At 44.1% G+C, this 12,944-nt stretch overlaps 1 protein-coding gene across 6 annotated transcripts in view; it reads left to right on the top strand.

The window, feature by feature from the left end:
* The window catches only part of FGGY (FGGY carbohydrate kinase domain containing), a 191,843-nt gene that overhangs the window by 173,223 nt on the left and 5,676 nt on the right, over positions 1 to 12,944 (top strand). The window contains exon 15 of one of the 6 annotated variants that reach the window (XM_073357532.2): positions 6,136 to 6,221. The exons of the other annotated variants lie outside the window; for them this stretch is intronic. Coding sequence (XP_073213633.2) covers positions 6,136 to 6,221 — 86 coding nt within the window. The remainder of the gene's footprint in view (positions 1 to 6,135; positions 6,222 to 12,944) is intronic. 6 annotated transcript variants of the gene reach the window in all.

The following is a 12,944-nucleotide window of genomic DNA, read 5'->3' as shown; positions in this document are numbered from 1 at the left end:
AGCTGCTTTGGTCAGTAACTGTGGGTGTGGCTAGGGCTCCTTCCACTCCCTGGTCCTCTCCATCCCCTCCCTACCCACCCTACTTGCAGAGGGGAATATCAGGCTAGCAGCTTCTATATCCCCCATGGAGCTGGAGTTGTAATTGCAGCAGGTCCGAGTAAGAGTGAAGGGCCTTACTCCACTGTGCCGTAGGTAGGGGCTGACACAATCCAGACCTGTATGGCTGTTGACAGGTAAGACAATTTCTGCCTATTTATATTTTCCTTTCCTTACTGTCCACCCACCTCAAAGTTGTCAGATTTTCACCAGGCACCTAAAGGTCTAACTGGGTACATGCATGTGGAAAATCTATATGGAGAAACCCAAAGGCATAATTTGCAAATCCAATTAACTACTTGTGGCCACGGGCTATAAAAATTGGAGAAGCAAAAGTGCGACTGCCTACGGTCAGAAAAAGTATCCCATTTGAAAGCATACAGAGCAAAAGGTCCAGCATTCAGCTCCATTAATAATAATAATAATAATATTATTATTAGGTAGCGCTTTTCTTCGGTAGATTTTGGTGTGCTTTACAATGGAGGTCAACCTCATGATCCCCATTTTTCAGATGGGGAAACTGAGGTACAGAGTGGTGCAGTTATTTGTCAAAGGCCACCCAGCAGGCTAGGAGTGAGACTAGAACCCTAAACTCATGAATCCTAAGCTGGTGCCCTCTCCACTAAGCCATGCTGCTGTTAGAGAGTGATTGTGTCTTAGAGCTCACTGCTAAAAGCAATCTCCCCTTAATTATGCAGCATGACTCTAGTCCTCCCCTTGTGGTTAATTCCAAGGTGCATATTTCACCTGCACATTTTATGTGGCTGCATTTGAACATTTCTGCCTAGTTTTTCCCTATCCAAATTCATAATAGTATTTTTTCAGTTTCTTCTAAACCTGTGATATTTGCCATCGTTTTGATTATAGTTTCAACAAGCAGAAAAAGTTGTTAAGGAATATACTTATTTTTGTAATGAGATTACATAAGTACAATGCAGTAGGACTTCAGGTATGGGAGAGACAATTGCATATATTTTGTAACTGTGTAGTTGATTTCTACTGAGGCCTTAGCAGTAAGAAAGCAAAGTTTTATTTTGCTTATAAATGTCTCCATTCTCACTGTAACTTCTCATCAAATATGAACAAAAATGAACACCCGAAATGGAAAGGGCCCTCTGCTCAGTCAGGCTGCATGGATGTCCCTGAGATCAGATTTGCACTTCGGCTTTAAGGAACAAAAAACCAAAATCTCTCCTGTAATGTAGTGGTTCAAAGGATTGGTAGCTTTCACTGGAATAGGATACATAGGGGTATATTTGCCTGTGTTCCTCTGACTAATAGAGAATAGCAGAATAGTAATAGGAGATAGTGCATACATACTGGACCAGGTTCTACTCCCAATTGTTGTAAAGTATGTGTACACTTACGGCAGCATGCTGAGTACAGACATATAAATATCCGTGTAGACAGGCAGGCACGCCTTAGGCAAGCAGAGTAGAGTGCCCTACCTGCCTGAACCCCTGAAGTATATACCCTATTTGGCTCTCTACAGACATAGCACCAGGGAAAAGCTCTGGCAACAGGGAGGCAGCGGGAAAGGCTTCTGCAGCTCCCTGCTTTCTCCGCTACTGGAGCCTTTCACTGCCACATGAAGCCACACACTGCAGCGACAAGTGTGAACACAGCTTGCCTTTCACTGTGGCGTGTAGCTACGTGTGTAGTGCTTGTACGCTACTCACTCTCATAAGTGTAGGCAAGGCACTTCTATACATCCAGCATAAATCCACTGCGAGCCATGAGGTTATTCTGAATTTACTCCAGAAAAACAGGGCAGGATTTTGCCATTGAGAAGATATATGCTACCTGGGGGACTTGGGGCATTAGAGCTCTCGGGATCTGTTCCCGGCTCTACTACTGACTCTCTTCGTGGCTTTGAGTAGTCATTCAACTGCTCTATTCCTCACCCAACTCATTTGTAAAACAGATCTAACAATTAAAGGCAATTAAATGAAAGGGGCTATGTAATTGTACGGTATTATTTATTACATTTGTCTGGTGAAGTCAGGGGCAATAAGCTGAACTCACAGGCAGTCTGGTTATGCATATTTGGAAAATCAACAGTCTCAGTTTTCCAACATGTGAAAACAAGCAAATTTTAAAACTGTATACAATCTACTGTGCATGCTGATTTTGATTCCATTATAAGCAGCTCTGAAAGATGGCTCACATACATCAACAGTGCAAGCATGGCTCAGATGTTTGTGCATATTTTAATGTTTATATTTACAACATTTTTAAACACTTCAGAATGTATTTACAGTGAAATGGACTACAGTGTAATAGTGAAATATTTGCACAATATGCAGTGTCCCTGTTGATTAGGGGAGAGTATAGAGACATCAAACCTTAGCTTTAAAGCAGAGTGTCCAGCTGATGGCTGCACTGGCCATTCCCCAGAACTCCAAAGGCCATGCCTAAGCCAAGATTTTCAAACTTGGGTACCTAAGATTAGGCACCTAAAGCCACATTTAGGCACTAAAATAAGAGGCCTCATTTTTCCAAAGTGCTGAGCACTCAGAATTCCATTGGACATCATTGAGAAGTGACCTCTGAAAATCAGATCAGAACCTCCCACTGACTACAATGGGTCCAGTATTTGGCACAGTCAGAACAACCAGCACTGCTGCAGCAGTTATACCTAGAAGCACTGAGCCTTTTGGGTTCGTATCTGAAGCTGTTTTATGACATCCCAGCAACTAGATGAAAGAACCATAAAACGTACAGCTGGATGACCAGAATGCCTTGTTCTCACTGTATCCTTCCTCTTGCATGTCTGGGTTGTATTTGTGTTTAAATTAAATTACTAGACTGTCGAAGGGCCTGCATTCCTTCTACTCCTGTAAAAAGAAACGACTGACAATTTTCACGTTCACATGCCCCTAGTAGTTCCAGTTGTAGGGTGTGTGTGTGTCTGGAGGGGGAAGAAGGGGCGGTTCTACCATGTTTTTGACATACAAGGGAAAAGATTGAACAGCTTAGTTGCAATAATTATTAATCTAACCAAATTTTTATATAAATCTGCTCAAAATAACGCAAAGACCAAGAAAAAAGAACAAAGTTAGAATAAGAGGAACATATTTTTGGAAAAATTATCAAGCAGGAAAGCTTTCCTCAAAGAGGGCTGTGTAAATTTCCCTCCCGCATTCCAATCTTGGCAGAGCCTCAGAAATATCTTTGAATTAAAGCTAGCTATTTTTTTAGATTCACTGCATTAAACAATTTCTACAGTACAAAATAGCTGCTAATGGGAAATCGAAACAAATCTGGGATTTAGAGCCAGTGCAGTATTTGTTCAATTGACTAGTCTTATAAAAAAAGTATTAATCCTGAAATGACAAATAAGCATTAAGGAGGAGATTGAAAACTGTAAATATGTTAGTACTTGAAGTGCTAAGCATTGACATACCTTTGGCACCTGTTAGACTCATTTTGAGTAACACTCGCTTTGGACTGCTGTAAGCAATATGGATTTTTACACCAATCTCTGCTTATATCTCAGCAAGATGATGATGTTCATTTTCAATCATTTCTAAAGGTGAATTCCATACAGAGGAGAACTATGATCCTGCTATCATCTACACATATGTTTATCTTTACTCCCATGAGCAGTTCTTTTGGTTTCAATGGTCCATTAACATATATGGTTAAGTACGTGTGCAAGTCTTTGCAGGATTGGGGCCTGAATTACACTGTTTATCCACAGACCAGGAACAACATACTCAGCTGCAGTATAATTCCCCTCTTAGAATCAGTTGAAGTTTAAGGCAGGATCTGTTTTTTCTTCAGTCGCTCTAGCTTTGTGCCTGATGCTGTATTTGTGCTGACTCTCACTGAGCATCAAATCTCCCTACAAGGAATTAATTCCCTTAATACCAAAGTGAGGTGAGTGTTTTAATTCCCCTTTTACACAAGGGGAAACCGAGGCACAGACAGCTGAAATGATTTATCCAGGGCCACAAAGGGTGTAACTAGCACAGGCAGGATTAGAACTCAGGAGTTGGTGTCACCTACTCCCATCCTTAGTTCACTAGAACTGCTCTATGAAGAGTTTTATATGCCTGACTTGTGATTTGACAGAACAGGGTTAAAATGCCTTACTAGATTCATCCGATGAAGTGAGCTGTAGCTCACGAAAGTTTATGCTCAAATAAATTGGTTAGTCTCTAAGGTGCCACAAGTACTCCTTTTCTTTTTACTAGATTGAAAGAATGGAATAGGCTTCAGCCCATAAGTAATACTCTAGCTGCCAGCATGGAGACCAGGCTAATTATGTGCCCTTAGCAAAACAGGAAGTGGCTGGGACAGTAAAGGACCCTATAAAAAGAGGAAAGGAGAGTAGCCTGGATTTTCAGTGAAGGAAATTACCTCTATGGACAGATCTGGGGGTTGGGGAGAGATAGGAAATGGTTCACCTCTGCCCAGCGTTAAGGGAACAACTTCAAAAAATACAAACCCAGCCCGAATTGAAGGGTCCTGCCTACTGATCTTCCTTCTGCAGGGTTTAAACTTTAAAGATAACCCCTGAGCCAGGATGGTGCTATATTAGATCTCAGCCGCAAACCAGCCAAATCCTGCAACCACTTGATGACTCACTTACACGCTAACTGCACTTTTAATTCTGACGTGTATGTTTTCAGACAGAACTGTGTATTGTTTTGGACACAGTCCGTTACAAAATCTGCTCTTTCTCTCTTTACCAAATTAAAACTAATGCGCTCTCAAGGCATATCTACACCCACGGCTGGCCCGGCTAGACTGACTCAGACTCATGGTGCTCAGGCTGGAGGGGTTATAAAATTTCAGTGTAAACATTTGGGCTCAGGCTGGAGCCTGGGTCTGAGACCCTACAAGCAGGGGGAGGCTCCCACAGCCACACTTCAGCCTGAGCCCAAATATCTACACTGCAGTTTTATAGCTCTGCAACCCGAGCCCTGTGAGTCTTAGTCAGCTGACCCAGGCCCACACTACGGTCAGCTGTTTTATTGCAATATAGACATACCCTTAAAGGTCTCGTTAGGAAGGAGATACCTCATACCTTTTAAAATTCTGACGGGCAAAACCATGCGGCACGTTTAAGTTTGCTAGTAAGACAGGTTATGTAATATTACCAAAATCAAAGACTCTTTTGTGGCTCTAGGACAGGTGGAGATTAATAGTCATCAGTTTTGTTTCATATATAAGAAAATGTCAAGCCTGATTGACAGCTAAGGTAAAGGGCATGGGAGGTTTTGACATTTTTTGAGAAGGATGGCTAGCTTCTTCCAAATATGATCCAAAAAGTTGACTTGCCACATTCTTTTTCTGCAGCATGAAAGACTATTGAAATACAAAAAGACACTGTAAGCTACACAGAGGTTTTAATAACAGAGAGAGCTATATTTCCCTTTGGCAGGCTCTCTCTAAGAGATACAAGCCAGCATTTATAATAGTCAGGGGAGCAGAACTGGACACGTTCACATCTTGAAAGAGCAGTAGACCATAAGGAGTTTCCTTAAATTTTATTCTCATTTCAGAATGGCTGGATTCAGTTCGACAATCTTTGGAATGTGCATGATGTATTCTCCTTACCCCAGCAGCACCTGCAAAGCTCCTCGTGCTGCATTTCTGAATACAAGCCGAGCCTTTCCCCATGTAAATAACATAAACGGGTCAGCATGGCGGGCTGCCCTGTGAGCAAGGGGGAACTTGTCCAATAGACAATCAGGGTGAGCAAAGATGAAAGGGAAGCAGATCAGTGACATGCAGAAACAGAGAGACAACAGCCTTGTCACAGCCCAAAGGCACATCACAAACCTGCAGCCTTCCAGATTCCGAGGAGCCCTTGTCAGTGAGAGGAAGGAGGTGGCAAGAGAATTAACAGTAGGAATAAGGGTGTATCCCACTGAGGAGCACCTGCTTCCTTAGTAGAAAAGCCTGAGAAGGAGGTCAGAAGAGGCTCTACATAACTCTGACTGTGTCATACTTGCTCCCCTTTGCACCACCAGCTTTGAGGTGCTTTGTGGCTGCATCTCCCTTAAGCATTATGTGCTTTTTTCCCAGACTCCCCCACTGCAGTGGAATCTCCTTCCTGCGGTGGTCCACTTGGCTATGACAATGTCCTCCCTCCTGAAGACCCAGATCTTCCAGTAAGTCTACAAGAAACTAACAAATTGTGACGTAGCTGGTGCAGGGACATAAGGGGATGCCCCCGACACCTCTGCTCCATCTGCCCACTTTACATAGCAACACAGGAGGGAGAACAGGCTCCACGAAGCCACTATGGTCCCTTCCTGGGCAAGTGGGTGGTGCACACACCCAGCCTTTGCTTCAACCTAACCCTCCAGCAACACAGCTGTGCTAGTGCATCACAGCAAACACGGTGCCCGGTACAGACCTAGTGTAGTGTCTACTCCTTCCCTGTAGCAGCAGGGAGACCAGAAGGGAGATTGCAACTGCAAGGCACAGTCTCCCTCCCAGACTGCTTCAGAGGCAGCACATCAGTATTCTGCCCCCTACTGCAGGCGGATCATTAAGTCCCAATCTCGCCTTCAGTTATTGGTTTAATTACTGAGTGAGCTACCTATTTATGTCAAGGGAGGGAGTGGCATGCCAGCAGGGAGGGTTGTAACGACACTCAGATGAGATGGGCTGGAGAAGACAGTCTCTCCCTTGCACTTGCGGGATGAGTCCCCAAGTTAGCAAAGCATTTAAGTTTGTGCTTATGTCAATGGGGCTACCCATGAGCTTAAATGTAAGGTTAGATGGTATGCTCTTTTTTTTTCTGTGTTTGGAAAGAACCTAGCACATTTTGGGCCCAATGCAGTCTAACTAATAACACTAACAGTCAAAGCAAGATAGTCTGTGAAACAGGCGTATGCTGAATATAGTTGTATTAGATATTTGGATAATTACAAATAATGAATAAACTTGTCAAAAATCAAAATCTATTTGACCCTAGTTTGTGAACAGGCACAAGGGCTCCATTCACTGGCTTATTTGGTCACGAGGCATAGAGCAGCCTTTCTCCAAAGGACATGCTGTAGCAGTTTTGCATGGTGTCAAAGAGGCAGTGTTACTCTGTGTGGAAGAGGTCAGTGTGCTCTCTGGCTACTTATTTGTCACCTTGGTCAACATGAATCACAATGTTCTGGTCTCTGTACTTACCTTTAAAAGGACAGGATTCTCTGTTGCCTCCATCAGAGTGCATTTGGGCAGCAGTATCACCCTTCCATCTGCCAGCTGAAGCTTCATCAGTCATTCAGCAGTCAAAAGGTTTCTAAAATATCTTACTTGTGTATGTTCCTCATTTTGAGAATAGGCTCCATCTGGGAACCAGAATTCAGTGTTTACAGAAGTGGGGGAGTACTCCTTCTATCCCCAAAGAACTGTCTTTATCGTGATTATAACATCAGCAAGAAAATTGAGTGAGCTACAGACCTGGGTGGTTGACTTCCTTCTGCTGCGCTTCACAAGGATAAGATAGTCCTGCATCCCAGGTCTAAGTTCCAAACTAACTGATTTTCCAGACTATAACTCTTCGGGGTTCTACCTCTAGCACCCTCAAAAAGCAGCGCACTTCACCTGATGACGCTATGCTAGCTAAAGTTGATATTAAGTGAGCTTTGACTTTTTTCATTTACAAAGATGTCGGTAGGATTGCCACACAGAGATCTGTTGATACTTTCATGCAGGCCTACTCTCTCAGTTTTGACCTCTCACTCTTATCCTTATTTATAATAACAGAAGACATTTTAAAAGCCTCTAGTTTTTATATGAGCAACTATCCAGCTTACTTCCCTTAATACAACCCAGTCTGTATAGATGGTGATCTTGTTCCTTGGATACTCTCACGTGCTTTCTGGCATTTCTCAAGCAACTGTAACTAGAAAAGAAAAAATCACAAATCAAAACTTACAACTGGGATTTCACACATTAACCTCCATGTAGCCGCTGGAGTATAGTGAAGAATGTACTTGAAATGGGAGGAGGTAAAGTCAAGTCCACTGAGCTGGTGTTGGAAAGATGTGAATGAATAATTGGTTGCATTTACACAGAGAACTAGGAACTATTGAGAATGTGACAGTTTTCTTAATGCAATAATGGTGAAGCAAAGTGGCTTCAGAAATTGTTCTCGTGACTAAATCCCAGCTGGATACCCCAGGACCGTGGTTGGAAGACACTGTGTGGGGATTGAGTTAAGGGAGGCATGTCTATAGATTGGCTAGAGCCAAAAAATGTTATAAGAGTAAACGAACATATGGAATGAATTGACCAAACCCTGTCCTGCTCATAAAGCACATACAGATGCAAAAATAAAATTAAAAACTACAGTTGCCAGGTGGCAAATAAAAGTTTGAACTAAAGGTGAGGAAAGCTGTATGCGCAGCATGAACATGACAAGAAATCAATTGAATAAACCTGCATCCTGCACCTTCCCTGCAGTGGCAAAATACTGTATCAAATCCATAGCCACGTGAGGTGGTGCCAATTTCTTAATCTCTTTCTCCCACCCCATATTCTGTCTTCCCCAGAAGATGCCTGCTGCTCTCTCCTTAGCTTCGTTCCTCCTATATATACAAAATGTTAGTCTAGAATCCAGAGGTCCCAATCCGACACACCTGCTCCACAGGGCCTACCTTTTTTGGGTGAGAGAAGCCCAGAGATTAAGTGAATTGACCAAGGTCACACAACTGGTTAGTGGCAGAGCCTGGACTAGCACTTGGTTGCTTGACTTCGAGGCTGGTGCCCTTGCCATTCGACTATATTGCCAAACAACACAAGACATTCAAGTCTGGGACACGTTCGCATATATTCCTCTGCGGTTTTGGTTAAATACAGTATTCTTCACTTTCTCCCCTAAAATATTCCGGTAGTGCTGTTGTGTGCTGTTACATAGCTGCTTTGTTCCACCCCAGAAGCAGCTACATTTCAGCGGTGGGTGACACAATTACTCCATACGCATGTGTATATGGATAGCTATACACACTCATGCCAGGGCAAGGACTGCTGAACCCTAGCGTAGGGGTAAGGACTGCTGATGCACTGCTCACAGACAACTGAGTCACTGCACCCAATGCCAACAATCCTTGAAACTGAAACAAGAGCTTGACTGTTGGGCTGCTCCCACTGCCTGTGTAAACTGAAACCACCCCTAAACGGTCAAACTGGCATCTGACCTGCTGTGGGCATGGTGAGGTGCCAGCTATAAAGCTCCCACAAAGCCAGCTGCTTAATGATTTCTTAGTCACAGGCAACTTAAGGGGTCACAGAAATGCACAGAGTTGAATCAACAAGAAAACAACCTAAAATTAGTAACAGTGTGGCCAGTACTTAGACCCTAACGTATTTCCCAGCTGATAGATGATGTGACAATGAGTGTCGACCCTCAATCCCATTCTAAATTTGACCTCCTGAATAAGTGATTAACATCAGAGCCTGCACGAAATCAGACAGCTGCACTGCCATGGCTGCTCCTCTTCTGGCTTTGTCCATCTACTCGCCCCGTCTGGGGAAAGAGCAGGTTCCTTGGGAGGCTGCGCAACGGTGGGTAGGTCGCATTGGTGCTAGTCATTGAGTCAGGGGGTAGCGAAGTGCTTAGGAAGAGGAGTTGATTAGTACGATGGCCATTTCTGCATTTGCCTTTGCTGCTACCCGGTACCATTTGTACATCTGTTCTTGCCTCTTCTTGTTTAGGGTGAAATTCACCCACGTATAGTGTAATATTTATTTGTATTATTGTAATGCTTTGAGGCTCCAGCTAAGATCGAGGCCTCATTGGGCCAGGCCTGGTACAAACACATAGGGAGAGACAGTCCCTGCCCTGAAGAGTTTACAGGCTAAGTGTACGTCTACACCACAATTAAAAATCCACGGCTGGCCCATGCCAGCTGACTCAGGCTTGTGGTTGCTCAGGATATGGGCCCAGGCGCCGACTTTCCAATATGCTGAGGGGTGCTCAACCCCCAGCTCTGCCCCAGGCCCCACCCCCATTCCACTCCTTTCCCCAAGGCCCCACCCCCCACCTCTTCCCGCCCCTGCTCCACCCCCACTCCACCTCTTCCTACCCAGTTCTGCCCCTCTCCCCCTAGCGTGCCATGTCCTCACTCCTCCCTCCCAGCCTCCTGCATGCCACAAAACAGCTGATTGCGGCAGGCGGGAGATACTGATCCGCGGGCCTGCTGGTGGGCGGGAGCTACCGGGGGGTGGGAGGAAGCTGATAAGGGGGCTACCGATGGGTGCCCTGGAGCACCCATGGAATTGGTATCTATGGATATGGGGCCATTTAGTTGCAGTGTAGACATTCCATCTTGGGTTGCAGCCTGAGCTCTGGGACCCTCCCACCCTGCAGGTTACTAGAGCTTGGGCTCCAGCCCAAGCCCAAATATCTGCACCACAACTAAAGCCCCTTAGCCCGAGTCAGCTGGCAAGGGCCAACCGCAGGTTTTTAATTGCAGTGTAGACATACACTAGACTAGTGATTCTCAATCAGGGGTACACATACCCCTGGAGGTATGCAGAAGGCTTCCAAGGGGTACATCAACTGATCTAGATATTTGGCTAGTTTTACAACAGGCTACATAAAAAGCACCAGTGAAGTCAGTACAAACTAAAATTCTATACAGATAATGGCTTGCTTATACTGCTCTGAATACTACACAAGGAAATGTAAGTACACTGTTTATATTCCAGTTGATTTATTTTATAATTATAAGGTAAAAATGAGAAAGTCAGCAATTTTTCAGTAAGAGCGTGTTGTTACACTTTGATGTCTGATTTGTAAGCAAGTAGTTTTTAAGTGAGGTAAAACTTGGGGGTACGCAAGACAAATCAGACTCCTGAAAGGGGTACAGTCGTCTGGAAAGGTTGAGAGCCACTGCCCTAGACAAGACAAACGAGGGTTAGGGGGAAAGAAAAGGTTCTGTGCCCCGGCTGTCTATTTTACAGATGGGCAACTAAGGCACAGAAAGATTAAATTACATACCGAAGGTCACACAAGCAGTCCATGGCAGTTCTCATGTATCCCAGTCCAGTGTCTTAAGCACAAAACCATCCTTCCTTGGTATGGCAGGCCCATATGAGGTCTATGAACCAGGCCCCACTTAACTCCTAATATCACCCTTCCCAAGCAAACTTGGTTGGTTTTTTTAATGGTATAATACTTTTTGGCTCATGTTTCCTTCTTTCCTAACAGCTGAGAAAATCTTTTACTCCTCTATCTAACCTATTATATGGCCCCCATCACCACAGTGTGTCACAATCTTTAATTGATGTATGCAGCGTTGTTGTAGCTGTGTCGGTCCCGGACTTCACTTTGAATGGTCCCTTAGAATATATGCTAACTACTTGTACCAAAGTATCTGTTCGACCTCGTATTTAGCTATGACACCCTGAATACCTTTCCCAGACCTGAAGAAGAGCTGTGTGCAGCTCGAAAGCTTGTCTTTCTCACCAACAGAAGTTGGTCCAATAAGAGATATTACCTCACCCACCTTGTCTCACAGTTTTCAATGCATTTCTCCTCCCAATATCCCTCTGAGGTAAGGAAGTGCTATTGTCCACATTGGGGGTTGGGGAACCAAGGCACAAAGAGGCTAAGTGACTTGCCCAAGTTCACACAGGAAATCTGTGGCAGAGCAGAGACATGAAAAGTCTCTGAAGGCTAGTTCCTTAACCACTTAACTACCCATCCTTTAGATCTATTCCCCTATCTACCCATTGCCTCCTCTGACTCTTACTTGCAAGCACACACGTTCACAACCAAAGATTCCTGAGGTCTTAGGGTTACAAACACACAATAGAACAAGGGGACTGTGTGAAAATTTCCAGCTTTCCACTAAACCAATAAAAAGCCAAATTTCACACTTTGGTCTTAAGTTTGAAATTTTGGTGTAGCTCTAATATTTATACACAACATGATTTGAAACTTGGCTTGCTACAATCCAAATGCCACAGGGAATTGAGTTCTGGACTTTAGGCTTTATATACTCTGCAAGATCTGCCCCTATAACCCAAACAACTTTGAGAAAAAAGGAGACTAGCGCTGATATAGTGGACAGTCCATCACATACTTTCTTTATGTAGTCATATGCCACCAGGAAGCAATGCTCGGATAAGGAAGTGTTACATAAATAAGTTTATTTGAGTCCTATAAGCACAGATAATACAGTCTGGATCACTAATCTGTCAAACAAACTGATCCCTAAACAAAAGCAGGTTGCTTAGAATTCTTACAAGGACAATTTTAAAGTAGTTCCTAACCATCAGCATTACAAAATTACTCTTTCCCCTCAATAAATGTTTCTTCAGGGAGTGTGTGCAGAGACTATGGTGCAGGTTTATTACAAACAACAGGAAGTATTTATTCACACAATGCACAGGCAACCTGTGGAACTCATTGCTGTGGCATGCTGTGAAGGCCAAAATTATAACTGAGTTAAAAAAAGAGCTAGATAAGTTCATGGAGGATAGGTCCACCAATGGCTGTTAGCCAACATAGTCACAGATGCCGACATAGTCACAGATGCAACCCCATTCTCGAGGTGACCCTAAACCTCCAATTGCCAGAAGACAGGGGTGGGTACCTCAAACTGCTCTGTTCTGTAGACTCTCCCTGAAGCTCTGGTACAGGCCACTGTTGGAGACCCATTGTGGCTGTGTTCGTATGACTCTCCGGCTCAACAATTAGGGCACTCCCCTGGGAGACCCATGTTCCAGTCCCTGCTCTGATGTATCCCCACATCCTGGCTGAGTGCTCTAAACACTGGACTGTAGGGTGTAAGGGGGCCGACCCACCACTCTTGCTTTATGTGGAGTCTGATCTGATAGGTATACTCTTAGGTCAACCCTGAGAACACCTAACAGATCTGGTC

Source organism: Lepidochelys kempii, chromosome 8 (assembly GCF_965140285.1).
Source record: "Lepidochelys kempii isolate rLepKem1 chromosome 8, rLepKem1.hap1, whole genome shotgun sequence".
Classification (NCBI taxonomy): domain Eukaryota; kingdom Metazoa; phylum Chordata; order Testudines; family Cheloniidae; genus Lepidochelys; species Lepidochelys kempii.
This window is presented reverse-complemented; position numbering and strand designations above follow the sequence as displayed.